This window comes from Melanotaenia boesemani, chromosome 10 (genome assembly GCF_017639745.1).
Source record: "Melanotaenia boesemani isolate fMelBoe1 chromosome 10, fMelBoe1.pri, whole genome shotgun sequence".
In the NCBI taxonomy this organism is placed as follows: Eukaryota; Metazoa; Chordata; class Actinopteri; order Atheriniformes; family Melanotaeniidae; genus Melanotaenia; species Melanotaenia boesemani.
Window position 1 is genome coordinate 11,753,637 of NC_055691.1, and position 26,787 is coordinate 11,780,423.

Consider the following 26,787-nt stretch of genomic DNA (forward strand, 5'->3'; position numbering starts at 1 on the left):
GTGGCTAACTAGCTGCTAGCTGGTTACGCAGTAGCAGTCTGTCGTCGGGCAGCTAATAAAACATCGGACCAATGCCTCAAAAAGCCTTCTGTGTTGATCCCAACACATAAAAATGAATGTTACCTATTGATATAAACGGGTGGTGGTGAGGAGAATCATAGTGTAACACGGATGTTACCGTCAAACTGTTTGTTTGTCGGCGGCCCTTTTTCCGATCTTGGGCGAGCTAGCTAACCAGCTACCTGAAGAGAGCCTATTAGCATTAGCAGCACCTGATGGCAGAGCTGCAGAGCCGTACGATCAAGGAAGGTAGGCCAAGCTTTGTGTGCAGATTAAATGCTGCTTTTTCATCCGCAGACGTAAAGTGATATATCTATAACATATCTACTGGTTTAGTTCAACAGTGAACGACTATGAATTTAAAATGGCCTGCAAATTGTAGGCTACATTGGGAGGTTAGCTCAGTGGTTAACTTCTCACAACAAGCTAACATCCTGGAATTGATATTTTCAGCGTTTACTGGTTCTGTTTAAACTGACGTGTAGTTTGGTATCTTGTTAGCTGGACATTTATCTGTGGTCGTCAGTAAAAAAACAAATCTCCTCAGCCATTTTTAAACTGCCTTAATTTTATCACCAGCAGCACTGTAAAGTGTAGAGTGGAGGAGGCTTAGTAAAAACTGATGCTTCATTAAAAGCTGCCGTCAGGATTTCCCACATTGTTTATTAATTATTACTGATCCTGCTGCTTGTCTCGTTCAGGACATTAATTTACAACGAATCTGAACATTTCCATCACTCTTTTAATTGATTTTAATCATCTGTATTGATGCGCTAAAATAATTCCACACTTTAAAAAAAGATAAATAAAAAATAATATATCCTGCAGATCTAGTTTTTAGCTCTTCTTTCTGTCTGAAACTGAACTCAGATTTTTCAGAGGAGATTAAAAGTTTGGATCATTGATTACTTTAAACAAACTCATTCTCTTGTACACAACCTGCTGGGGTACAAAATAGTCTCGCTTTATTTCTAAGATCATAAATGATATTTTCACCTCAGGAATGAATCATTCTTTACATGTGGTCATTCAGGTGTTTAATATTGAGATGACAGATTAAGTCGGGTAACTTGTAAGTTGTTCGTGTGTATTATGAGTTAGATGAAATGCTAAACGGTGCTTTTCTTTGGAGGGTTGAGGATTAGTTGAGCCTGTTTTTTACCCTGAGGGCAGGAACCAGCTGTGAACAGGTCTGGGAGGGTTGTGGATTTGTTTTTCTTTTGGGCTCTGCAGAAACTTCCTTTCTGATGCAGGAATATCATAATTGTAGATTTTTCTTGATGCAGTTATTTCAGGGAAACAATTACAATAATCACAATATGTTAATGAATTTCCCATCACTTTAAATGTGTAAAACTGCATTAGCGCTCTGTATAGGGCTTAAAGTTGAACCCCTTTTCACATATTCACGACACACAGCTTATGGATTCTTTTAATCTCTTAATTTTCTTTACTACTATGTTTGTATGTTAATTTATTTACTACTTAACCCGATAAGGTCTGACCCATGAAAAAACAGTCAGAAAAGTCAAATTTTTAAATATGAGGTCTTTATTTGGCCCTGTTACAAAATGTAGCAAAAAATTAGCATTTTTGGGGAGATGTCTACCATTTATTACCATGTGAGATTTTAAAAATATTATAATATGGTTTTCCGTTCCTGGGTATCTTTTAGGGGACAGAAGACGAGTATCAGATTGTGTTCAACAGGATTTTGAGCAAAGTTTATCCATAAATTTAAGCAAAATGTCTAAAACTGTATGTGACAAATATGTCACGTTGGGCTCTTATGGGTTAAAATGCTCTTTATAGCATTTGATTTTATTCAAGTCTTTTTTCTATTTTCTTCATTTTTACTTTCTATATTTTGTTTTTATATAATTAATTAACTTCAGTGTTTTGTTATTTCACTTTAACCAAACCAGTGCGACCGACTCAATTACTGGAGGTTAAGCCTGGTACACACATAAGGCATTTTTTATTCTGATGAGATTTTTGATCTGGTCGAGCCCTCACACATGAAGATAAAAATCAGGCATTTAACAAGTTTGATCATACTGTGTGTGGTGTACTCTGATAATCTAATCACAGGACAACACACACATAACGATGCTGTCCTGCAACTGATGTACAATCTAGTCCTCCGAGCCGGACATCTCACATGACCAAACGTCATCTAACAAAAACGTAGAAGAAGAACCATAGCAACAACCGGCGGCAAACAAAGAAGAAGCATAGTAACAACCGGAAAACACAGCACACAGCATGGAAGGGGTTATATAGGACGAGGGAATGATGGTGGTCTTGGGACTGTTGTTAACAGAAAACGCCAGAACTGAAAAAAATAACAGACTGAGGACGGCGTGAACACAGACTATTTACTTCCTTGTTACCCCGCCAGCTCGCTCTCTGATTGGCTACATTCTGTTCCATGTCACCATCCACACTGTCACGACTCGGGAGTCGTTGGCTCTCCTCACATATGAAGATATCGGGTCGTAAATATTGAACATGTTAAATATTTCCGATTCTTGGCTACGACCCGTTTCGGAACCGATTATCGGGACAAATCTGCTTGTAACACACCTCAGACCAAATGATAATTTTACAGGAAAATCTTAAGAGTCAGGATAATCGAGCGTTTGTCGTCCTTGGTCAGAAAAAGGCAAAGCCGGGATAAAAAACAGCCCGATAATCTTTGTGTGTACCAGGTTTAAATTCTACAGATGACGGATAGTTTCTCTGTTCCAGCTACTGGGTGTGAGGTCTGTTACTGGTCAGTGTTTGATTGTCTGTAGCAGAAAGCTTGCTTAATTCCAGAAATGTGGTCTAGCTTCTTCATTTCCACAGTTCCAGGATTATTTGTGTGTCAAACAGCAGCTGGAAGTCAAAGCTAGCTGGATGGTTTTCCTGTTTTCTCTGAGAGAAATGCAGAGTTAAAATGTAGGATTTATTTTTTCTGCACACAGCATAGCTGATCTAGATGGAATTTACTTTGTTGTCATGTTGGCATCTACAGATAAAAATAAATAAAACTTAAAAGACCTCTTGGGATTAGAAATGTATTTCTTTAATTTCTTTTATGGACATGAATATGTCTGATTATAACCATGTCACACCACCATAAAGGAATTTAACACTACAATTTAAAAAAAAATACAATAAATAGAAATTATTTTTATTTGGGGACCTATTGAATTTCCCAGTGACCCACTCAGATCACCACCTGTGGGTCCCTGGACTCGGTACATTGAAAACCGATCAGCATCACTGTCTTTATGGTTAATTAATCATAGCGTTTAATACAGAGATTAATTGTGAAATAATGACATCCCTGTGCTGATTATTGGAGACGAGTCCTGAACTGATCCAGGTGGATCAGCTGTTGACTGATAAGTCTCTGTCAGTTGGGATGTCTTTAGTTCGGAATGCTGTTGTTGCTCCTCTGCGGAAGTTTGGTTTCTGCTCAAAGACTCAAAGACTTCATTCTAAGGCAGTCAAAAATAGCTCGTCAACTGTGGGAACTAATTTATGTAATTATCTGCGTTAAGAGTTTTAATGCACACATGGCGTGACAAGCCCTGTACAACCGTAATTTTCAGTTATGACTGACACGGAGGTCTGATCCAAATATGAGAACAAAAAGAATTTTCATGGAACAACACTTGGAGGATGATGGCATTCAACACCCACACTTTTTCCCACTGCTTTTCATTTTATTTATTTATTATTTTTTAATTAAATTTTTTCAACTTTTGCAGCTTTCTGCACCAATATGGCTGCCGTAGATCATCAGTTTTGTCAGAGTTTCTTCATCAGTGTTGGTTGTTTAACTTCAGTCGTCACATCTGCTGCTTTTAGGACAGAAATTATCACCATGGAGACGGTTGGTGAGATGATGATATATGAATTCAGATTTACGATCTATAAGATGTAAAGATGATTTAGAACAACATATAGAAGTACATTACATGCTTAAATCGATAATTTCAGTCATCATGGAAATGTGACAGTCATTTCCTTTTAATCTTATCATAGATTTTTCAGGTTCTGTTTTTTTTTTTTTTTTGTTCCAGTCCAGACCCAGATCCAGTTCTTTCTGTTCGAACCTTGCTTTACACTGGATCCAGCTCAGTCTGAACGATAGAAACCTGGACGTGAAGCTGCTGTAGTAGAACATAAGCTCAGGGTTCCTCTCGGGTTCCTGTCATGCTCCTGATGGTTCCTCTTGGGTTCCTGATGGTTCCTGTCAGGTTCCTCTCGGGTTCCTGATGGTTCCTGTCGGGTTCCTGATTGTTCCTCTCAGGTTCCTGATGGTTTATGAATAGAGACGTTTAGTTTGTTTACGTTGTCCAGTGTTTTATATTTAAAACTAAACAAACAGGTGGACCGCAAAGCAGAAAATGGCTTGGTGGAGTTTTAAGGGTAAATCAGTTGTTTGTTAAAGAAGCTAAAAGAACTGAATGCAGTAATCTTTATTATGCAGACAGGTTGTTCATGTCTTTGCTGACAGCTCTGTCAGTCAAATTTTTTTCTGTTATCTGAGCTTTGGTCTGTTACTGCAGTGACCGGCAGGAACATTTAATCCCAGATTAAAACGTTTCTTCATGTTTCTGCTGGACATTCAGAGACGTGGTCAGAGCCGAACGCCACGTCTCTGAATGTCCGGGTTTTCTCCGGATGGTCTCAGCTGCAGGAGCTTCCTCAGATGTTTTGGAGCAGCTGCTAAGAGGAAAGATGGGAAGTTTTCCATGTTGTCCCAGGACAGATTTTCTGGAATTCTGATAAACCTCCAGACGTCCTGAAGCCTCCATCTTTGTCCGCAGTATAAACTCAGCAGCTCAGCAACGACTGTTCCAGTTTCACGTTAACTAGACTTGTTTGGTCGTCTTCTGGCTTCAGCCCGGTTTGGTTTCTGACTCTCTGATTGTGACTTGTCTCCCTCAGCCTAGACTCTGCATGGCGACGGTGGACTGACAGCAGAGGGAGCGAGCAGCCAATCAGCCGAGGCCACCGTCGGTAACATGGCGTCCCGCCAGAGGAACTCCGTCCGGATCCTGTCCAACCGGGAGAGAGGATCTCAGACCTTTGGCTCTCAGAGGCTCCTGCAGCTGCTGGTGGAGGAGAAGGTCCGCTGGATGAAATGGCAGAGTCAGGTGGGTCTGAGCATGCTCAGTAGGGCAGGGTAGGGCTTTCACTTACAACTTCTATTTTAGTTTTATTAGCAACTAAAGACAAAATTTCTGGGTCTAGTTTTTATTATTTCATTAGACTTTAGAAGTTTTTTTTTTTTTTTTTTTTAATCTTAATTTAATTTATTATTGCATATTTTGTATGTATTTAAATTTCTTCTTTCAGTTTTGTGAATGTAAAAATTCTTTTGTAAATTTATTTCATTATTTATTTATCCAGCTAATATTTTAAATTGTTTTAAATAATTTATTTTAATGTTTTAATCTATGTATATCTATATTATTTTATGTATTTATTTATATACTTGAATTATTTCATTTTTAATATAATTTTATTTTTGTATTATATTTTTAGTGTTTAGTTCAACTGAAAGCTGAAAATCTGCTAAAAAATACAAAACAAAAGAGTTGAGGGGTGTGTGTGTGTGTGTGTGTGTGTAGGGTGGAGTTCTTGATCGTCCAATCAGAGTTCAGCTCTGAGTACAGGTGTGTTCACACCTGGTGACCCGATAGAAAGTCAGGACTGGGTTTTCCTGAAGAATGTCCGTCCAGCCGAGCCAAGCTTTATTTCTGACCGTGATGCTGTGGAGCCAAACAGACTTTTAGTTTCATTCCCACCTGAGCTCAGAAGAACGGCACCGTGCTTAAAGGATGAATACATGCCGGCAGAGAAGGGAAGATCTTCTCACATCACCGATGAAGGACAATCAGCTTCTAGGAAGTTTTTTTTTTTTAGATAAATAAAGTTCTGTCAAATCCACATGTTCCTGATTCGCTGAGAGCCGTCCTGACTCCTGGTGAACGTAGAGCCCGTTACTGTCCACCATGGAAGATGGAATTAAACTGGAATCAGCTGGACAATGTGGAATTTGCTGGACAGTCCCCCCCCCCCCCACACATGATTACACCCCCCGGAAATAAATCAGGTCCCACATAAAATGACAGAAGCAGGGAAACTAAAACCGATTTCCTTCGTCATCATGATCTTTAAACGTTGCAATCAGTGCAATCAGTGCGGCGCGTTAGTCCGCAGCTCTGACATCATCTTTACTTGGGTTATTTATTTCTTGGTGTTTGTTTTTGTGTCTGACAGAAAGTGGAGCTGCCGGACAGCCCTCGCTCAACGTTCCTGCTGGCCTTCAGCCCCGACAGGTGAGACGCCCACCAGCACACACCTGCTCCCTCGTTCATCCGCCGCTTGCAGAAACCGTCCTAAACTCAGACCTATTTACCATGTTTGTTAGCACATACATGTTTATAATATGAAACTATACTTCTATAATGTTCTTAAACATGTGTCAGCCATGTGGAGTCCAGTCGTAGCAGGTTAGTAAATCAGCTGATTAAACCACATGGTCTAGTTTTCCTCTGGGTCCCCTGCCCCACCCCAGGCTGAAACCAGGCTGGTTTTATGCTTTCAAAGGTCAGATTCCCACATGTGTTCTGGCTGAGTCCTGTCCTTCCATAGAGCCAGAGTAAAATTAGGCCTTACTTTTTCTTAAAATGTGGAGAATATGTGGACATCGATCACAGTCCAGGCCTTGAGAACCACTGGTCTAAATCACCTGCCCGTTTCGGTCATAATCATAAAGTTCTCCTTAACCAGAAATGAAGACAACATATCCCTCAGAGGGATGGACAGAAGGGAGGATTTAGTTTAGTTCCCTCCTTCTGGTCCAGTTTATTTAGAAAAGATACTTCAAGCTCATTTAGAAATGTTTAAGATCAGGAGTAAAGATTATTTAATGATCCTCAGAAACAACATGCTGTGTGGATAAAGACAAAGGAAGCTAGTGACGCTGCAGAGACAGCAGGAAATGATTTGGTGTTTAAAGAGACGAGCGTATCTCGAGCTGGACAGAAATCAGCAGAACTTCCTGCTCTGGATGTTTTCCTTCATCCTGCCAGGCTCGTTGCTTAAATTCACTTCCTTTAAATGATCTCGGGAAATAAAGGAGACTCGATTTAGCCTGGTTTAGATCAGAAATTGAAGTTTTAAAGGTTAATACGATGACTGAGTGGTGGTTTTTCTCCTCGTAGGACTCTGATGGCGTCCACACACGTCAACCATAACATTTACATAACGGAGGTGAAGACTGGAAAGTGCCTACATTCCTTGGTGGGCCACCGGAGAACCCCCTGGTGCGTGACCTTTCACCCCACCATTCCTGGCCTGGTGGCTTCCGGGTGCCTTGATGGCGAAGTCCGCATCTGGGACCTACATGTGAGTACTCGGTCTGAAGGACCGGATCAGGCGGAGCCCTTCTAGGAAGGTTTAATGACGTGATGATGTCTGAGCTCTGATGACCGGCAATAAAATACCACTTTATTTTCCAGGTTATTCCAGTTTCCATTGTTGGACTTTATTTTTCCCTCCATGTCTGGTTTTACCACATTTACTACAGTAGATCAGATTAAAAATGAACTTTTTACTTCAAGCACCGGCTTAGACGGTGTCGGCCTCCTCCGTATTTGTCATTCAGTGAGCAAAGTCCCGATGACCCCGGGGGCTCTGACACTATTTGGGTTGTTTGTATACTTTTGATTTTCCCTTTAAATACCACATAAAAAAGTAAATGCTCACCACAGCCGTGTTTCCAGCACAATCTAAACTTTAAATCTGATCATTTAACATTTTGGACCCAAAAATACACAAACCATCAAATATGTACTGAAGACTAAAACACTGTTTCATACAATAAAACAACTTTTTCGTAATATATATGTAAAGAAATATTAAGTATTTATTAGCATCAGATAGAAACCATCATATCCGGTTTTCATTAGCGGAACAGATCTGAGCTTTCCATTGACGCTCACAACATGCAGGTGTCACGGTAACATAAAAGCTGATGGAAAGAGGTGATGGTTGGAATTTGATCATCTTTTCTACAGTTTGCAAATTATTGAGCGTAAATAGTTGATCTGGGAGAGTTCTTCAGCATGCGTACCACCGGTAGTACACGCACATCATGTTAATGTCCCTGAATCAGAACTTATCAGAACCAGTTCTTCGGCTGGAAGGACTGTGATGCCTTTGGTTACTTTTTTTGTAATGTCCTTCATGTTTTTCAGTTTTAGCTGAGGATGAGGAGGGTGCTTAGTTGCAGATATTCTTCAGAGTCCAGATACGTCATGCTGTTCAGCCTTTCTGAAATTTCTCCATCCACTTGTAGTTTTAGTGGTGCAGCAGTGAAAACGGTCCCCCCTCCAACAGTTTCCTGCTGCGCCGCATTCCCAGCATCGTTCAGGCTGTTTAAACCCACAAATTCAGATCAGAACTACAATTAAAAAACAGCTTTCAGTTGGAACAGAAAACCATAGAAGCACTGATGACTTGGGTTTGATTTTTCCCGACACTCAACATCCTAAAAATTCCACAACTCTTGTCACAATAAGAAACCAGACTTTGTTTTTTGTTGTTTTTCCTGCAGGGCGGCAGTGAGAACTGGTTCACAGAGAGTAACGTGGCCATCGCCTCGTTAGCCTTCCACCCAACGGCTCAGCTCCTCCTGATCGCCACCAACAACGAGCTGCACTTCTGGGACTGGAGCCGACCGGAGCCCTTCGCCGTGGTGAAGACGGGCAGCGACACGGAGAGGGTTCGGTAGGTCGAACAGGGGGCTTCTAATCCGCCTCACTGCTGGAACCACTAGTTTTCAGACTTCATTGTTGTTAACACAACCAAGCTTTTCACTTTTCCCTGTCTAAACATCAGAATCCAGTTTCACGATGATCATAATTTTCAGTTTCTATAAAAAAGTAATAAGTTAATCCTTGTGTCATCCTCCAGTCTGCAGACACATAGAAACTGCTATAAAATCTTCAAACACCAATATTTTTTCTGGAAGGTCACGGGTTCAAGAAGGTCACTGGTTCGAATCTCGGCTGGGGAAGGTTCGAACCATGAGGGCGGTGGCCTTTCTGTGTGGAGTTTGCATGTTCTCCCCGTGTATGCGTGGGTTCTCTCCAGGTACTCCGGCTTCCTCCCACCGTCCAAAGACATGCGTGTTAGGTTAATTGGTGACTTAAAATTCGTGCGAGTGTGAGTTTTTGTTTGTGAGTGGCGATGGACTGGTGACCTGTCCAGGGTGTACCTGCCTCTCACCTGTTAATGCTGGGATAGGCTCCAGCTTACCTGCGACCGTAATGGACCAAGCGGTACAGAGAATGAAGGAATTAAAAAAACACCAAAAACTGAATTATTTTCTACATAAATATCAGGGGAGCGGGTCTTTGGTGATGATAAGAAACTTGGAAATGACAAAGATTAACAGCTAAATTTGATTGCATGAGTATTTTTTATGTTGTTTCAGATTCTTCCTCTGGTGACCTTTGTGGCCAAAAGTGTCTCATTGACTTCCAATAAAGCTACAGATTTTAATCTCAGTCACTCCAGTTTAAAGACATTCATTTTTCAATGTCAGCGTTTTATTTGGAAGAGAAGTCGTAATATTTGCCATTTTTACTGGATTCCTACAGATTCACTGTTTCTCTGTCGTACACAGATGCAGAAAATTTTTGTGTTTTTGCCGGTTATATTTTAAAGTCATGGGATTTATTTGTGTGCATGTAATAACTGGATTATTGAAATGCTGACTAGAGGTTGATTTAGGAATTAGATCACACATACGCCAACAGTAACTGATTGTGTTGAATTGGTGTGTTTTTGTTTCAGGTTGGTGAGGTTTGACCCACTTGGACACAACCTTCTCACAGCGATAGTGAATCCGTCCAATCAGCAGGTGAGATGAGTTCACTGGCCCACCCAGAGAATCAGACGGAAACTGATCTGTTTGCAGAGTTTCTTCACACCAAGCTGAGCTTTGGTTTGAGGTTTTTATTTATACCCATGTATCTGCATCAGAACAACCTCCTTACTCCTCCTAAAGCTGCTCCATACAGCTGATAAAATCATCTCCTCAGGAGGGTTAGTCGGTCAAGTTTCCCCCAGACAAGCAAAAACTTGTCTCACGGCAGAAATCAGCTGTTTTAATACAATAGAAACACAGATTCAGACGATTTTCTGTGAAATAATCCGCCAGTGCAGCAAGACGATTACTGCAGTAAGAGAAAATATCTGCGAAATATCTGAACCCTCAGAAGTCTCGGCCTGTTTTGGTCGTATTTACCACGTAAAAAAATGTTTACCATCTCATATCTCGTTTATCGTTGTCAGACAAAACTGGTGGAGACTTTAAAATTTTTAGCATTCAATATAATAAATAAAATCTGTAGCATGCCATCGATTATTAGTTATTTATTTATGTAGGAATCTGATCACGACAGCTTATCCCCGACCTCTAAGGGTTAAAATAAGTTGTTACACACTCATCGCTAATCCTTTATGAAGTAAAACAAAGCCTTTAAAAGCGGCCTGTGGTGCTTCCTCACTTGGAGAGAAAAGATTTTACAACAGAAATTAGAATCTGAGCGTAGACCTTTGCCAGGCCTTCGTAATATTCTTTAGACAACGATGGTGGACAGTAGTTTTGAGTTAAAATGAATTATTATCCCCATCTCCCCATAGGGAAGGATTCTTTAAAAAAAAATCCAGGGTCCTGGCGGTAATCCGGATCTAATCACTTGGGCCTGAAAATTGCATCAATATTCGTCTTTAACTTTGACAGCTGTGTTGCTGACAGACTGAATACATGAGCCCGCCTTGATGGAGGTAATAATAGATACGATGATTCTTCTGAATTAGACAGTCGCTGTTAACAGCCGTCTTTCAGTCTTAAAACCATCATGTTTTTATAGCCCTTTTCACACGTGTAGTTCTGGGGTAGACAGAAACATGGCTGCCAGTCCACCCCAGCGTGCTCTCCAACCACCAAATGTTCTTCGTCTTTCATACACCGGGTGCAAATACTTTTATCTGAATTTCCTCTACACATAACAAGATAGCTTAAAGTACTGCAGAATGAATGTGCAAAAAGACACAGAAATAAGCAGGTGAGCGGTGACTGGGAGGTGCTGAGTTTTCACTGATAAAATAAAAGTAACTACGTGTATATAACAGTAAAATAACAGAAATGGAGAGTAAAATAATAATGAATAAACAAATAGAAATAATACTAAAATATAATAAATATTAATAGTAAATTAAAATAAAAAAATTGGGGTAACAAAATAAACTAATGAAAATAAAATGGTAGTTAAATGAAAACTCATCACGTAATAAAGAGTGGAAAATAAGGAGATACATAATAAATGTGTGTGTGTGTGTATATATATATATATATGTACAGCTCTTTGGTCAGCAGCTTTAGAAATAGTATGAAATGTATAAAAATGTGTAATATTATACACTAAATTAATTAATAAAAAATGATATATTAAATAAGTACATATAACAGTAAAATGACCAATGAAAAATAGTCAATCAATTAATCATCAAATAAATAATGATAAATAATAGTTAAATAATAGAAAAGAAAAAAATAAGTTTTTAGTTTGCAGGAATTTAAAGGTTCCTGGTGATATTTTCCCTGAACAGGAGTCTCTGTAAGCAACGTAGGAAGTATGAGCTGAATGTGTAACAGTCAGACAGCAGTGAAACAGTCAGAAAGCCCATTTAAGTTCAACTCTTAGAAACTGCAGCCATCAGACCAGATCCTCGTCTCTGAGTCTTCCCAACGTTTTCGTCTTCCTGTCTCTCAGAATGAGGACGACTCGGAGGTTCCCATGGACAGCGTGGAGATGCCTCACTTCCGCCAGCGCTCTTTTCTTCCCTCTCAGCCGGTGCGCCGCACACCCATCCTCCACAACTTCCTTCACATCCTGTCTTCTCGCTCTCCGGGGGCCCAGGTGGGGGCCGAACAGCCGCAGCCTCTCGGGGAGAATGGGGGCAGCATGGGCGAATCCCACAGCATGCCTCTGGCTCAGTACCCCAGCTCTGAACACGGGCCTCCCTTCCCCGGCTGCACACAGCATCTGGGGATGGTCTGCCACTGCAGCCGCTGCTCCGTCAGCCGCCCTCCCTCACTGGCTGCAGACGGACCCTCTGTGACTCCATCAGATCCCAGGATGTCCTCCGACACTCCGATTTCCTCAGCCTCCACCTTTTCCTCAGCCCGGACGGAGCCCAGACTGCCGTCCGAGCGGCCCTCCGCCTTCACCTCCCTCTACTACAGTGCCGGTACGTCTCTGAGCCCCATTGTCTCCAGCAGCATGGAGCCTCTCCCCACCCCCAGACCAGGACCCGACTGGACCCGCAACCTGCTAAGCATGCGGGAAGGTGGGGTTAGTCCGGGCATGCTGCCCCCTCGGACTTCCTCCTCCTCCTCCATCAGCCTCCTGTCAGTTCTCCGGCAGCAGGACGGCTCGTCTCACTCCCCGGTCTACACCTCCGCCACGGAAGGCCGAGGCTTCCCCCAGCAGGGGGAGTCCCGGGACGCCGCAGGTACCAGCAGCGGGCACCACCCCTTCTGGGACGGCTCCCGCGGCAACACGGCATCCTTCCGGAACGTTCTACAGTGCAACTTGAACCGGTACTTCCTGGAGATCGACCGCATCGAGATCGACCCATCGCTGGGAGGCAGCATGACGGATGGAGGCCAGGAGCCCAGCCAGGAGCTGCTCAACAACAACATGGACCCAGACAGACCCGGGCCATCTTCTTCGTCCGCCTCCCCGTCTCCAACCATCATCCACTACCAGCCTCCTCTCCCTCCTCCCCCCACCTCCCACAGCCTGGAGAACAACGTTCCTCCTCCCGCCTCTCGAGGCCACCTGAACCGCTGCCGGGCCTGTCACAACCTGCTGACCTTCAACCACGACTCCCAGCGCTGGGAACGTACGAGCCAGACCTCCTCCACCTCTTCCTCCTCCTTAGAGCCCTCCTCCTCTTCCTCCTCCTTTCCTTCATCTTCATCTCCCTGGCCGCCTGATGATAGCAGGAGGACACTAGAAGCTCAGACACAGGAGAGGAGGATGCCTCCGGAGCCCAGCGAGCAGCCCCCTCTGCCTCCAGGTGGAGGAGCAGGAACAGTGGCCTTCCCTATAGCCCCGCCCCCCAGCCAGGCTGGGGAGCAGACGGTGGGTTTGGTATATAACCAGGACACGGCTCGGTGGGAGAGGGTGTACCGACAGGCCAGCACCAGCCGAACGGCAGAACCACCGGAGGCCTTAAGCCAAGAAATGCCTGTTGACCCCCCAGACGAGGATTCCCTGAGAAGGTACGACCTGTCCACGTCTGATTGGTCCTGAAATAGAAACTTGTAATATTATTCATCTGAAACTTGTTTTTGTCTCCCAACAGACGACTGCTAGAGTCATCTCTGTTATCGTTGTCACGCTACGACATGTCAGGGTCCAGAGACCACCCCATTTACCCTGACCCAGCCAGGTAGGCTAACCTGGCCAAGTACACTAACACGGCCAGTTAGACTAACCCAGTCAGGCTGAATAACCCAACCAGGTTGGCTAACCCAGCCAGTTATGCTAATCTGGCCAGGTAGGCTAACATAGCTAGTTGGGCTAACACAGCCAGGTGAGCCATGGGCATGAGGCAGGTTCTTCTTCTGCATCCAGATTAGAGAGGAGAGTGAGGATGTCTCAGCAGCATCAACATCTGCCTTCCTGAGCTCTAACTGAACCCTCTCTGCCCTGCAGACTTTCTCCTGCAGCGTACTACGCTCAGAGGATGATCCAGTATCTGTCGAGACGCGACAGCATTCGCCAGCGTTCTCTGCGATACCAGCAGAACCGCCTGCGGGCCATGTCCACCTCCTCCGACAGCCCGTCCAGCAACACGTCCAACTCCATGGACAGCAGTGACGTGGACTTTGAGGAGCTGGAGTAGGTGTCATTCCTCTCTGGGTTTAACTCCTCTTCATCACCACAGATTCTTTATGTTTGCTGTTTTCTTGTCCCAGTGATAATGGAGACAGAACGAGACACAGAACGCCCCGAAACGCCAGGATGTCAGCGCCCTCACTGGGTCGTTTTGTCCCTCGGTGAGTCCTGCTGCAGCATCCTCACATTTTACCTTTGTTTCATTTTATTTGTAAGTAACTGAGAACATTGTGTTGTCCATCCTCCTGCAGGCGTTTCCTTCTGCCTGAATACCTTCCCTACGCTGGAATCTTCCACGAACGAGGACAGTCCGGTCTGGCCACGCACTCCTCCGTCAACAGAGTGCTTGCTGGTAAACACACACACACACACCATGTCGGGTTTGGAAACAGCTGAAGTTTCTCATCATGTATGAGTTGTCTTCAGAGGTCGTTTACCCCAGAGGTTCCAAAATTAAAGATGGTTGCACCCAGAACCATACACAGTCCATCGTTGTCTTTAGGCAAGGCAAATTTATTAGTACAGCACATTTCATGTACAAGACCATTCAGAGTGCTTTACATAAAACATTAAAAGCATTACAGCTTTTTAAAGAAAAGAAAAAAGATAAAACAAAATGCAAGAAATAAAGCTCCAGTGTAAGGATTTAACAGTTGTTTATTTTACTTGAAATTTCCCACTTTGCATGTAATGAGTCTATTTAAAAATATAAATTTACCTTTTTAAGTTGAATTACTAAATAAATGCACGATATTCTGACTTCTTTAGTTTCACCTGTGTGTAACGCTGGCAATTTTACTTAAATAAGAAACATTGTCACATAAGTATTTTAATAAAACAATGTGCCTGTTTACATCAAAATCAGAAATCAGGGAGTAATCAGATAACTGTAATATCTGATCTGAAATATGATGCTCTCTACCAGTCCGTTATCGGGTTTACGTGTGTGGTGACGGTTTTAGCGTTGGCTGCTAATGTGAGAGGTAATAAGCTGGTGAATACACTGCCTGGCCAATAAAAAAAAAAAGTCGCCATCCAGACGAAAGTCACACCCTCTAATATCCTTTATCTCTGATTCCAGCAGCTTCTCTGTGGCATCGTCTCTAGAAGCTTCTGATGTCATCAGATTTATTTCCATCCAGTGTTGCATTCATTTTTCTCCAAGATCTGGTATTGATGATGGAAAGTCCGACCACTGTGCATTGGACGCATAATGTTGCTGAACCTAGACCTGAACCTGGACCTGAACCCAGACCTGAACCTAGACCTGACCAACTGCAACAACCCCAGGTCATAGACTGCCCCCACAGGCTTGTACAGTAGATCTAGGCATGATGCTGCATCCCTTCGTCCTCCTGTCTTCTTACCCTGATGCTCCATCGCTCTGGAACACGGTAAATCTGGACTCATCAGACCACTTGACCCTCTTCCACTGCTCCGGAGTCGAGTCTTTATGCTCTCTAGCAACCTGAAGCCTTTTTCTCGGATAAGCCTCACTGATTAGTGGTTTTCTTACGACTCCACAGCTGTTCAGTCCCTTGAGTTCCTCCACATTGTTGATGTGGAAATGTTTAACTTTCACTATTAAATTTCGTCCTGAGTTCTGCTGGTTTTCTTCCATGTGGTTCCACCAAACGTTAAATCACCGATCACCGTCATTCGGGATGTTTTTCTGATCGCATTTCTTCCTGGCAGACGATGGTTCCCCACCATCCTTCCAGTTTTAATAATCAGCAGACTACCATCTTTACTGTGACCACAGCTGTGTCTTTCCACATGGTTGCTTAGGAAACGTGAAGCTGCTCATTGATTAGTTGGGGTTAAATAAGTAGTTGCAGCTGGAAGATGATCACCCTGCAGGAATTATCCAAAAGGAGGCTCCGACCTGGTAGCTTAGTTAAATCCAGGTGGAGACTTTTACTTTGGCCAGGCAGTGTAGTTTACAGGTGAATGTGATCCAGTGGTCTCGCCTAGCATCTGTAGGTCACAAGAGAGTAGGGTCGCCGTTTGCCAGAAAAGGAAATGTTTTTTCCAGATGCGCAAACCCTCTCATCTGGCTGCAGCAGGTCTACTCTGAGCTCCTCCTCCTCCTTTGCAGAGAAATATACCTTTTAAAGACTTGGGGTATCAATCTGCCATTAGGATTTGTCTGCAGCCATCATCTTTCGATACCTGTACTGGCCGTCCCACTCATGGTTCCAAGTTTAACAGCAAACACAACTTTCCATCATCGTCTAAATGTAAACATAACCCTGGAAGTTAAACACAACTCAGATTTATAGCAAAGCAATCACAAAAGGTTCAGTTCCAGCAGAGTTTGCATCTCCATGAGCCTCAATGGTCCAGATACGTAACATATTCATTTGTCTTTGCTCATCATGATCATCTCCCTGCACGACGATGAGAACTATTAAAAGCTGCTGATCTGGTTTAGTTAAGAGACTGTTTACATTAATCACTGATAAACAGCTTATATTCAGACAACATTTAGATTTACATTGTAGGATCTGATGCAGCTCCACGTTTTTTTCCTGTGTTAACCAGTAGATGAACCACGTTTCTTCTTCTTTGGTTGTCACGGCAACCATGTAACCATGTTAGATGTTTCCACTTGGAACGCAGTCGTAGTGAAGTCATCACGCAGGGAAAAAAGAAGCATGAATAATTTTATAATCTCATCTGAGTCACGATGTTCCTGCAGATTGCCACCCCTTTGTTCATCAGTTGATCCGTTCCCCATTGTAATCCTCAGGGGCGTCGATCGGAGACGGCCAGTCAGCCGTCGCCAGCAACATCGCTAACACCACCTACCGCCTCCAGTGGTGGGACTTCACCAAATTTGACCTGCCTGAGATCAGCAACGGTACCAGAACCTCTTAATCTGTTCTGTTAAAGTGTCACCAGTTTGAGTCTGGACCACCATGTTGGATTCAGTTTCAGGTGTTTTATTTATTTTTTCCTTTTCCAGCCTCGGTCAACGTCCTGGTGCCAAACTGTAAAATCTACAACGATGCCAGCTGCGACATCTCTGCAGACGGTCAGCTGCTGGCAGTTTTCATTCCCAGCAGTCAGCGGGGTTTTCCAGACGAGGGCATCCTGGCCATCTACTCTCTGGCTCCACACAACCTGGGAGAGATGCTCTACACCAAAAGATTTGGTACATTTTCTTCTAAACCTGTTTGGCTGCTGACTTTGTTCCTGTGCTGGTTGAAGACGTTTCTGATGCATTTGCATTCGCAGGGCCAAACGCCATCTCCGTCAGCCTGTCCCCGATGGGCTGCTACGTCATGGTGGGCCTGGCCTCTCGCAGGATCCTGTTGCATCCCACCACCGACCACATGGTGGCACAAGTCTTCCGCCTGCAGCAGCCACACGGAGGAGAGACGTCCATGAGGGTGAGAACACACACAGGGAATCGCCTCTTAAGCTCCAGCGGTCTGCTGCGGTTTCTGCTGGAAAAAGAGTGGAGAAGTTCCAAACTGTGTAAATCAGATGGCTAAATAAAGCTAACGCTTGTCAGATTTCATCAGAGGTGGAAGCATCACCACAGATGCCACTGTGTTTAGAAACTGAGGATGAAACATGAATAAATTAAGATTTTTTGCATTTTATAGCATATTATCCCTTTAAGTATCTGTTGCAGTATTCACTAACCTTTAGAAAACCATGAATCAACATGTGGATGTTGTCTGGTCAAAGATTCATGAAAGAGGTTTTAGTTAAGAGATAGCCAGGTAGTTTTCAGTCGGGTCCTCATCATCTGATGAGACGTCTGGGATACATAACTTTGTCTCACTGTTTTTAAAAACATCTCCAGCTCTTCTGTGGTGTTTTTCTTCATTTTTATCTAGAAGTAGATAAAATGGAGGAAAACTCTGCAAACAGGAGGATCCCTGCAGAAATATGGAACTACAGTAAATACTTTCTGTAAATCTGAACTGCGATGGGTAAATCTCATAACTCTTTTAGTCGTGTGATCCAGTAGACTCACGCTAACGTCACCATGGTTACATCCATCTCACCAGTCATCAACGGGAAAGAGGGAAACATCTGAGACACAGAATGACAGACACCTGTCTTCATCCAATCAAATCCATGAAACAGAGACAGAAAAGTGATTTTGGAGGGAAACTGCTCCCAAAGGACTCTGGGAAATGGAGTTTTCCAGTAAATGTTTTGTTTGTTTGTTTTTCCCGAGTGGATGGAAGTTCTGGAGGCCAGACAGCAAAGTTGAAACAGAATTCATGATGATGTTTTTCAGATGTGAAGCAGAATTTTGGCTTCGTTACCATGGGAGATGGTGTTAACATCCGGTTTCATGGGGTGTAACGGGTGTAAATACAGTTGTGTGTTATCATCTTAAAAGTCCAAAATTTCAGCTAAAAGAAGAAAGAAAACCCTAAACAAATTATGGTTCCACATGTTCACCCCACAACAGGAACACAGACTCATATCGCTACTAAAATCAGCTAAAGTAAAAGCAGAAAACTACAAGTTTCATCACCTTCAACCAAGATTCACTGAACCAGAAGCAGAAAAATAGTTTGAAAAGAAGGAATTACTATTGTATGCCCTGCGTTTGTTATGTCAGTGTAGTGTCTGTTTTTTTATTTTCCATAAATTGCACCTGGAAGTCGAATATCCCAAACCTTTTGTGACTAGTGTACGTATGTAGCTGCTCACCAAAGACCTGTCTGAAAATTAGAGAGCAGCTTAAAAGAACCTCTGGACACATTTACAATGAAAAGACAGAACCGGCCAAAATGTCCTCACTTTGCAAACTGTCCTCCTTTCAAAGGTTGAAACTTAGAGATCCTCACGACTACAGCAAAACAAACACACACACAGAGTTGCTCATGATGATTAAATTCAGTGGAAATAAACATCTTTCAGGTAGATTTTCTTCATGTTCCAGATTCATTCCTCTTCCTCAACTGAAGTTCTCTGACAGGATGTTTCTGGTTCCTTTTTTGTTCTGCCGTTTCAGATGGTATTCAACGTGGTTTACCCCATGGCTCCGGACCAGAGGCGCCACGTCAGCATCAACTCTGCCCGCTGGCTGCCAGATCCAGGGATGGGCCTGGCCTACGGAACCAACAAGGGCGACCTGGTCATCTGCCGACCCGTGTGAGTTTGCTAACACTGAGACAGCTGAGAGACGATGACATGATGAACATGGATCAGAGTCCAGGAGGAGGTCTGGGTGTGGAGGGAGAACCGGTTCTGTTGTACATTTCGGGGTACTGCCTTCAGGGAAAATCAGAGTGAAGAATGCTGCAGCTGAGAGAACATAACCCAGATTACTGATCCGTGGCCATTTACTCCTCCTTTTCAACCAGTATGGTTCTGGTTCAGAGCTCAGTCCAGTTCTTACTTGTTGTTAAGACCTGGTTTGCTTTCCAGAACCAGAACTAGGTCATTTTATCAGTTTCCGTAGACCGCCGTAGATCAGAGCAGACCATCTTCAGTTTGACTCATTTTCCATAAATCAATATCTGAATTGTTTATTTTTCACTATTTTAGTCCCCCTGCTTTTTATGTAATGTAGAAGCTGGAGCTTTAATCCCAGTATAAACCAGTCTGTAGAAGCTGGAGCTTTTAATCCCAGTCAGCATCAGACATGATGTTTCTCAGATGTCAGATTCTGAGGCTAAAATGATTAAAAATGAAAGTATCAATAGATATAGCAGCATAAAAGCCGACCAGACGAAGAAAGCAGAATTTTTTCACAAACAGAACTTTGTAGAAATAACACACAGATCAACAGTGACCAAACCTTTTCTCATCTGCACATCATTCTCTCAAGTCTTGGCTTTCAGGAGAAAAATTGGCACTGAAACAAAAAGTTTCTAGTTAATTAAAAGAAAACATGTTTGTTATATTTTTGTAAATTTTTTTGTTTTTCAAAACTTTATATTGATTTAAAAAAAATGAATTCAAAATTTATGTAAATTTATCTTGTTAATTCAGGAAACCCAAAAGATGTTTTTATTTATCTCTTTATTTTTGTTTAAAATGATATAAATTCATGAGAAACTGAGCTTGGTTCCAACTGAAAAATACCTCCTATACTTTATGACCTGAATCAAATGAAACGTAAACTCTGTGTTTTCCTCCTCTGAGCTGTTTGTTTACGTGTTTCCATCTCCAGTAAATAACACTTTAACCCTCCATGTTGGTGGAAACCTCCGAGGTAAAGTGGATCTGTGTGATCTCAGCCTCCCTCCGTCCTCCACACCCACACGCTGATCAGATTATCTTAATAGTGGATTTCAACAGGAAGAGCATTAATTGGAAAAGTCCAATTAGAGGTTTTAATGAGGTTTTGGTTCCACAAAGATGCCCCCTCCTCTGCTCCGAGGCTGGAAGGAAGCAAATTAACACAGTTTGTGTGTGTTCAGGTTTTATCGGAGTGATGGGGAGAGTCCCGGAGAGCCCAGCAGCGAGCCGTTATTCTCAGTCAACAACAGCGGAACTAGCCGGACCCGAGGTTCTGACAGGCCGGGGTAAGAACCTAGTTCTGATACAGAACCAGGACCCCCTTTTATTAATATTTCTGGTCTAAACTCCATATTGATAGACCAGTCAGGGTAGACCCAGTCGGGATAGACCTCTTGTGATGAACCAGTCATGAGTCTTTCGTATAAACAATTGGTTACAGTTTAAATAAAGTTTTCATAACACCTCCGTGTTGTGATTGATTTTTAGGCCAAACCGATCCGGATGGAGACTGGACCGAGACATGGGATTGATGAATGCTATTGGCCTCCAGCCCCGAAACCCTGCTCCTTCTGTGACATCACAAGGAACCCAAACGCCAATCATCCAGCTGCAGAATGCCGAGACACAGACGGAGAGGGACATGACAGAACCCGGCACCTCCCGACCATCGCCATCCGGTACTGACACGCTCCGTTGCTCCTCGTTTATCAGCTGGTTTATGATGAAACAGAGGAGATGCAGAGGACCGGCGTGATTGACAGCTGTGGTCTTGATGAGAGTAAAGCTTCATCCACATCCAGCTCATCCAATCATATTTTCCATGTCCTGTTGCGTCCGCAAAACTGAATTTATATGTTCATTAGGGCTCGGTGTCATCACTTATTTCCTGAATGGATTCGATTCACAACAGCCTGCGGTCTTAGCGTTAACTGCTAATATGAGAGCCTGCAGTCTTAGGCTGAATCCCATTTCACCCTTTGGCCCTACCCCTCCATTTTGCGCATTCACGTGTAGGGGTAGGGGTGTTCCAATTCCTTTTAGGACAGAGGGGTAGGGTTAAGGGGTAGGGCTATATACCCCTTCAAACGAAGATTTTTCAGAGGCCCACTTGAAACGGAGGGGAATGAAAAATTTACTGTTCTATATGAGAAAGCAAGTGTTTCTACGCGCATCACGCTTTCTTGAGGTGCAGGGCAACACACACTCGCACAAAAAAAAAAAAAGAAGCCACAGAGAAAAAGAGGGTATACCAGCACACACAATTAATTTTAATTGCATGCAAAATTCTTACATTACGTCCCACATATGCCTGTCGATAAGCAATAAGTTAATTAATTACACTAACGAAAAAATGAGTGCAACAAGTTTGCCGCCGCGATGGTTTTTATTAGTCCCCTCCATCTTATGTCACCATAGACTGTGTATGACAACAGGTTTCACTATGGAGTATCTCGACTGAACGCTCTTGCAGAGGGGTGTCTCTCATGTCATATTTGACGGCAGCATGTTGCAGCACGAGACCGTAGTGAACCACTAACCTGTGCGAGCCGGTACGCTGCATTTGTTTACAGGGCTACTGTCACACATCGGCCGTAAGACTCATGCATTTGAGTGGCTTCTTACGCTCTCACGCTAAACCTCTGATTTCTCTCGCTGGAATACACATCAAGAGCAATGCCGGCTAATGGAGAGGTTCTAGAGGATTCCCAGTGGGCATTACTTTTGTGCTGGTGTCCCGGCGTATATGTCAAAAAGATGCAGTGTCGCGTTGCAGCAGCGGTTCGCTCACTGCTCATAGATCAGACTGACACGCAGTGATGAGGGAGATATTTCAGCTTCACAAACAGCAACGATGCGCAATATATTTTTTCCTAGTTTTTTTAAATACAGCCGGCAGTTTTTCTGGTTTTTCCTGTTTGAGCCCCATGTTTAATATTTTTTAATATATTTCTTGTTTTTTTTTTTTTTATTATTTAAAGTTTCTTCCAGTTCCTGTGTAAAATGTTCTTTAGTGACTACTGTTGACGTATGTGACTGTTGAAGGGGTGTCCCAAATCGTAGGGATTGACTTTTCAGCCCTACCCCTTCTAGCTCCGTTTTAAGGGGCAAGGGGTAGGGGTAAGGGGTAGGGCCAAGGGGTGAAATGGGATTGGGCCTTAGCCTTAGCTCCTAATAGAGCTAGCGGTCTTGGTGTTGGCTGATAATATGATAGCCTGCAGTCTTAGCGTTAGCTGCTAATATGAGAGCCTGCGGTCTTAGCGTTAGCTGCTAATATGAGAGCCCACAGTCTTAGCGTTAGCTGCTGATATGAGAGCCCGCAGTCTTAGCGTTAGCTGCTAATATGAGAGCCCACAGTCTTAGCGTTAGCTGCTGATATGAGAGCCCGCAGTCTTAGCGTTACTGCTAATGTGAGCGGTAATACTCCGCTAAATAGTTCACAGGTGAATGCAATCCACACTGGTGAATGAAAGCATCAGAATGCGGCATCATCTCTGCACGAGAAGCTGTTTGGACAGAGGCAACGCAGGAAACCAGTCGTGTGTGTGTGTGTGTGTGTATGCTAAGATCTTGCTGAGCCTCAGTTTCTCAACACTAGGCTCACGTTACTGGAAATTAGGATATATAAAACAATCCATGAATATGAAATATTATAGAATTTTTAATGTCACCATTTAACAAACATGTTTTTTAATGTTCTTGGTTTTATGTTTCTACTACAGTGTAGTTAAAAAAATGTACTTTTTTTTTTTTTTAACAAAATTTTGAAACCTAAAACGGCTCTTCTGCGCTCGGCTTTTTTATTCACCACCATCTTATGTGCAATGAATTCTGGGAGAAAAGAGGCCACAAAGGATAGGTCACCAGCAGCCTTCGTTTGAATTAGTTGAATTCGTTTGATTCGAAAGGTGGATTTGGAGGCGCCTTAAAAATCTCAGAATTGGGACAGTGCTTGGTGCACCACAGTGATGTATGTAGCCGACAAATCCGCACATCGCAGTGTGGAGACCCCAAAATTGGGACACACCTATAGAAATATGAATTCTGCTTTCTTCTTCAGCTTCTACAGAGTGGTTTATACTGGGATTAAAAGCACCAGCTTCTACAGACTGGCTTAGATTAAAAAGAAACAGTGGACATAAAATGGTAAAAAACTGAAGTTTTGATGGTTTTTAAGTGGATTTTCTGTCTCTGTCTCCTCAGATGTCCCTCCTGAGACTCCATCCACAAGTCGAGCAGCTCAGCTGGTGCCCGCTGACAGCAGCAGTGTTCAGGACGGCATCCAGGCTGATCCTCCCTTGGAGGCCACCACATCAGCAGCTGCTTCTGGTACCGCTTCCTCCTCTGTTACAGAGTCCTTCCAGAACTTTGTCAACGGTGTGGCGTTGCCCTGGCAACCGGGTACATGAGTTCTGTTGTCGTCTCTCACAGGTCCGGCAGATTCCACCGACTTCGGCTCAGGTGAAGACGCTCTTGCACGAATCCGCCGGCTGATTGCGGAGGGCGGAATGACCGCGGTGGTCCAGCGGGAGCAGAGTACCACCATGGCGTCCATGGGCGGCTTCGGGAACAACATCATCGTCAGCCACAGGATCCACCGCAGTTCCCAGACAGGCTCCGGGGCCTCCAGAACCGGAGCCGACCCATCAGCACGGCCTCTCCTCCTCACTCAGCCCTACCCCCACCACCCCGCCACACAGGCTACTCCCATGTGGGGCCCTCAGGTGCTGCCGGGCCCCCGGCCCCCTGGGCTCTCAGTGACTGTGGACGTGGATGACGTCTTTGATGGAGGACGAACAGACGATGACTCTCTTCCTGGCCCTTCGTCCTCCTCATCCTCATCCTCTCACAGCCCCCTCCCTGATGGAAGTGGCCCTAACGGTTACCACGGCGACCCCTATAGCAGGTAGTCCTCCTATTGGTCAGCACAAGCAGACGGTACAGGATGCTCCTCCAAGCCTTATCTCAGAGATATGGGTGCTGCTTTGACTTCGTAAAGGCCCCCCCACCCCAAACCCACCCCCCAGGAAAGACGGCACACCCTTGCCCCACTCCCCTCCTTCCTCTGCACTTAAGAATCAGAAAGGATGTCAGCTTGAACAGAGTTCATCTCTGCCTGATCAGGGGTCGTCATGGAGACACCACGTCTGAGGGGGGGTCTGGGGGTGAAACTTCCTGTCACATTTACTCCCAACGTGCTGCTCTCGGTGCCATGTGATGTTACATTTGATGTGAAGTCGTGATTGAAGTGAGAGGAAAGTGAATCCGGCGAGATGCTGATCTGAAGCCTGTTTCTGGAAGTTTCTGGAAGTCGGACGTTGGGAACGGGAGCGAATGGGAAGCTGGAATCAGTCAGGATGGATCGGATCAGGATGGATTATATCGGTACAAATTGGATGGGATCAGACGGAACAAACTGGTCCCGCTGCATGTTTTCTCAGAATGCTGCAGTCTGGACGTTTTAATCTTTTAAGGCTGAAGATGAGAGTCAACTATTTCCTGTGCGAGGCGGGGGGCGTTGGGGGGTGAGGCATCATGGCCTGTTCCACCCCACCATCGCCACCCCTCCCTCTTAAAACCCACAGTTGCACTACAGTGTGATTGGTGCTAAGCGAGACCTGGACGTACGTACGTGTGTGTGTGTGTGTGTGTGTCTGTGTTGGTGTCGGGGGGTGGTGAGAGAGACCATGTGACCATGTTTTTAGGAATGACTGCCTTTCATCATCATTGTCGTCATCAGGTGAGACGTTCCGAGGTACCATTCTGCCCTCTGAACCGGATCAGGTTTGCGGATGTTGACGGTACGATCCAGAACAGGCCTGAACCGGTTCTGGTGGTTCTGACTGAAGTTCTGGTGCTGAGAAAAAAAAAGTGAATCATTTTGTTTTGGAAAATACTGTTTGAGTGAACGGCGGCTCTGATTGGTCAGAACAACCAACGTCTGAGTGAAACTTGAAAACTTGATTGACACAAACCCGAAAACGTGAACAAGCAGTGAAACCGGACCAGAGCCGGATCTGGTGGGCAAAGATTCTCCAAATATCAACTTACATCTGTTTTCAGTCTGGCTCTGGTTCTAGGTCTGGTTCCGGTTCTGGTCTCCCAGACTGATGTCACAGGTTCTCAGATCCAGACCAGTAAAATGTTTGTCCTGATCTGAAACTAGTAACATTGGAAAAATGTGGTTCTGTAAGTGAGTAACTGGTTCAGAACCATGACTGCAGGATCTCCCTGATGGACTATGTTTTTACCCACAATGCACTGTAGCTGCCTCTACCACCACAAGGCATCATGGGAGTTGGGGAAAAACCTGTCCAGGTTCTCCATCTCAGAGCTCCATCATGATAATATTTAATCAGAAGATGCTTCACTCCTGATCTGAGTTCAGTTTGGATCAGAACCAGAACATATCTGGGTTCTAGATCTACATCCTCCTTCAGATTCACATAACAGGACCAGCTCGGGCTGAGCTGATCCTTTTGGCCCCGCCCACTTCTTTTCTGTCCTCCAATCAGAGCCGGCGATGTGTTCAGGAACCTCCTCAGTCGTAGTTGTCTCTGATTGGTGTCTCAAGAACAGCCCCGCCCCTTGCAGCTGCAGAGGTACTGAGTGTTTCAGGTGATGTGGAATCAAATCTGTCTCATTTTTATCCAACCTTTATTGTCTACAAGTAATTAGACAAACAGCAGGTACCTGAGCGGCTCCTGGCCAAACTTGCTCACATAATTTAAACCTGTTTGGGGCGTGTGTGCGTTCAGGTGCATTCAGTTGTGTTCAGGTGATGTGGATGAATATGGGCAACCACCATCAGAGACTGTGGAGTTTTACAGCTTTGACTTTTAGACGTGATGTAATTAAAGAGCTTTGAGAGTTTCTGGATGTCCGGATGTTTGTTTTTTCTGCCTCAGGCGAGGCACACCTGTCCCTCCCATAAAAGCGAAGCATTTAATGGACGATTGGAGGCTTATCAAGAGTTTTGGAGATGCGACTGCAGCAATCTCTGTTATTAATTAACCTCCACTGGGGGACCGCTTGAAGGAGTCTGGGGTTAGAGTCCAGACAGAGATCAGAAATGTACTTAAGTTTAATTTTATTGGTATAAAGCAAGTAGCAACCACTGCCTGTAAAATGTGAAACCTATGCAGAAGTGCAAAAAAATTGCAGTTCACCCCTCATCCTCTAGTGGCTGTCTCCAAAACAGAGCAAATTTCCATAGACTCCCATGTTAAAAAGGCCAAATTCACAGCAGAAATAAACATGTTTAAAGCCTGGTACAAAAATCCATTTTAGGATTCATAGGTCAAGTTTACCTTCATGACAACTGTGAGGGGGGTGAATTTTTTCTAACTCATCCGTTTAGATGTTACTTAATCTTGAATTTTGGCATAATTAGGGGCGTGTCCTTTTAATTGACATGTATCCAATATGCGCGGAAAGAAGGTGTGATTTTTAGCCGGCTAACAGCGTGCTCTTAGCTCTAGCCCACGTACCACCGTTAGCTGGTTAGATACCGTTG

General features: G+C 44.0%; 2 protein-coding genes across 2 annotated transcripts in view; both read left to right on the forward strand.

Moving 5' to 3' along the window:
• On the forward strand, positions 1-26,144 carry ambra1b (autophagy/beclin-1 regulator 1b). Its single transcript, XM_041996020.1, has 19 exons — positions 1-309; positions 5,008-5,216; positions 6,346-6,404; positions 7,293-7,476; positions 8,687-8,859; positions 9,931-9,997; positions 11,916-13,432; positions 13,516-13,602; positions 13,869-14,054; positions 14,132-14,212; positions 14,303-14,403; positions 16,804-16,914; positions 17,020-17,208; positions 17,292-17,446; positions 19,039-19,178; positions 20,453-20,557; positions 20,760-20,950; positions 23,475-23,600; positions 23,703-26,144. Exons 2-19 carry the CDS (start codon positions 5,085-5,087, stop codon positions 24,179-24,181), a joined length of 4,083 nt encoding a protein of 1,360 aa, XP_041851954.1. The 5' UTR covers positions 1-309; positions 5,008-5,084; the 3' UTR covers positions 24,182-26,144.
• The window catches only part of b3gnt9 (UDP-GlcNAc:betaGal beta-1,3-N-acetylglucosaminyltransferase 9), a 615,230-nt gene that overhangs the window by 207,359 nt on the left and 381,084 nt on the right, over positions 1-26,787 (forward strand). The gene's annotated exons all lie outside the window — the stretch shown is intronic.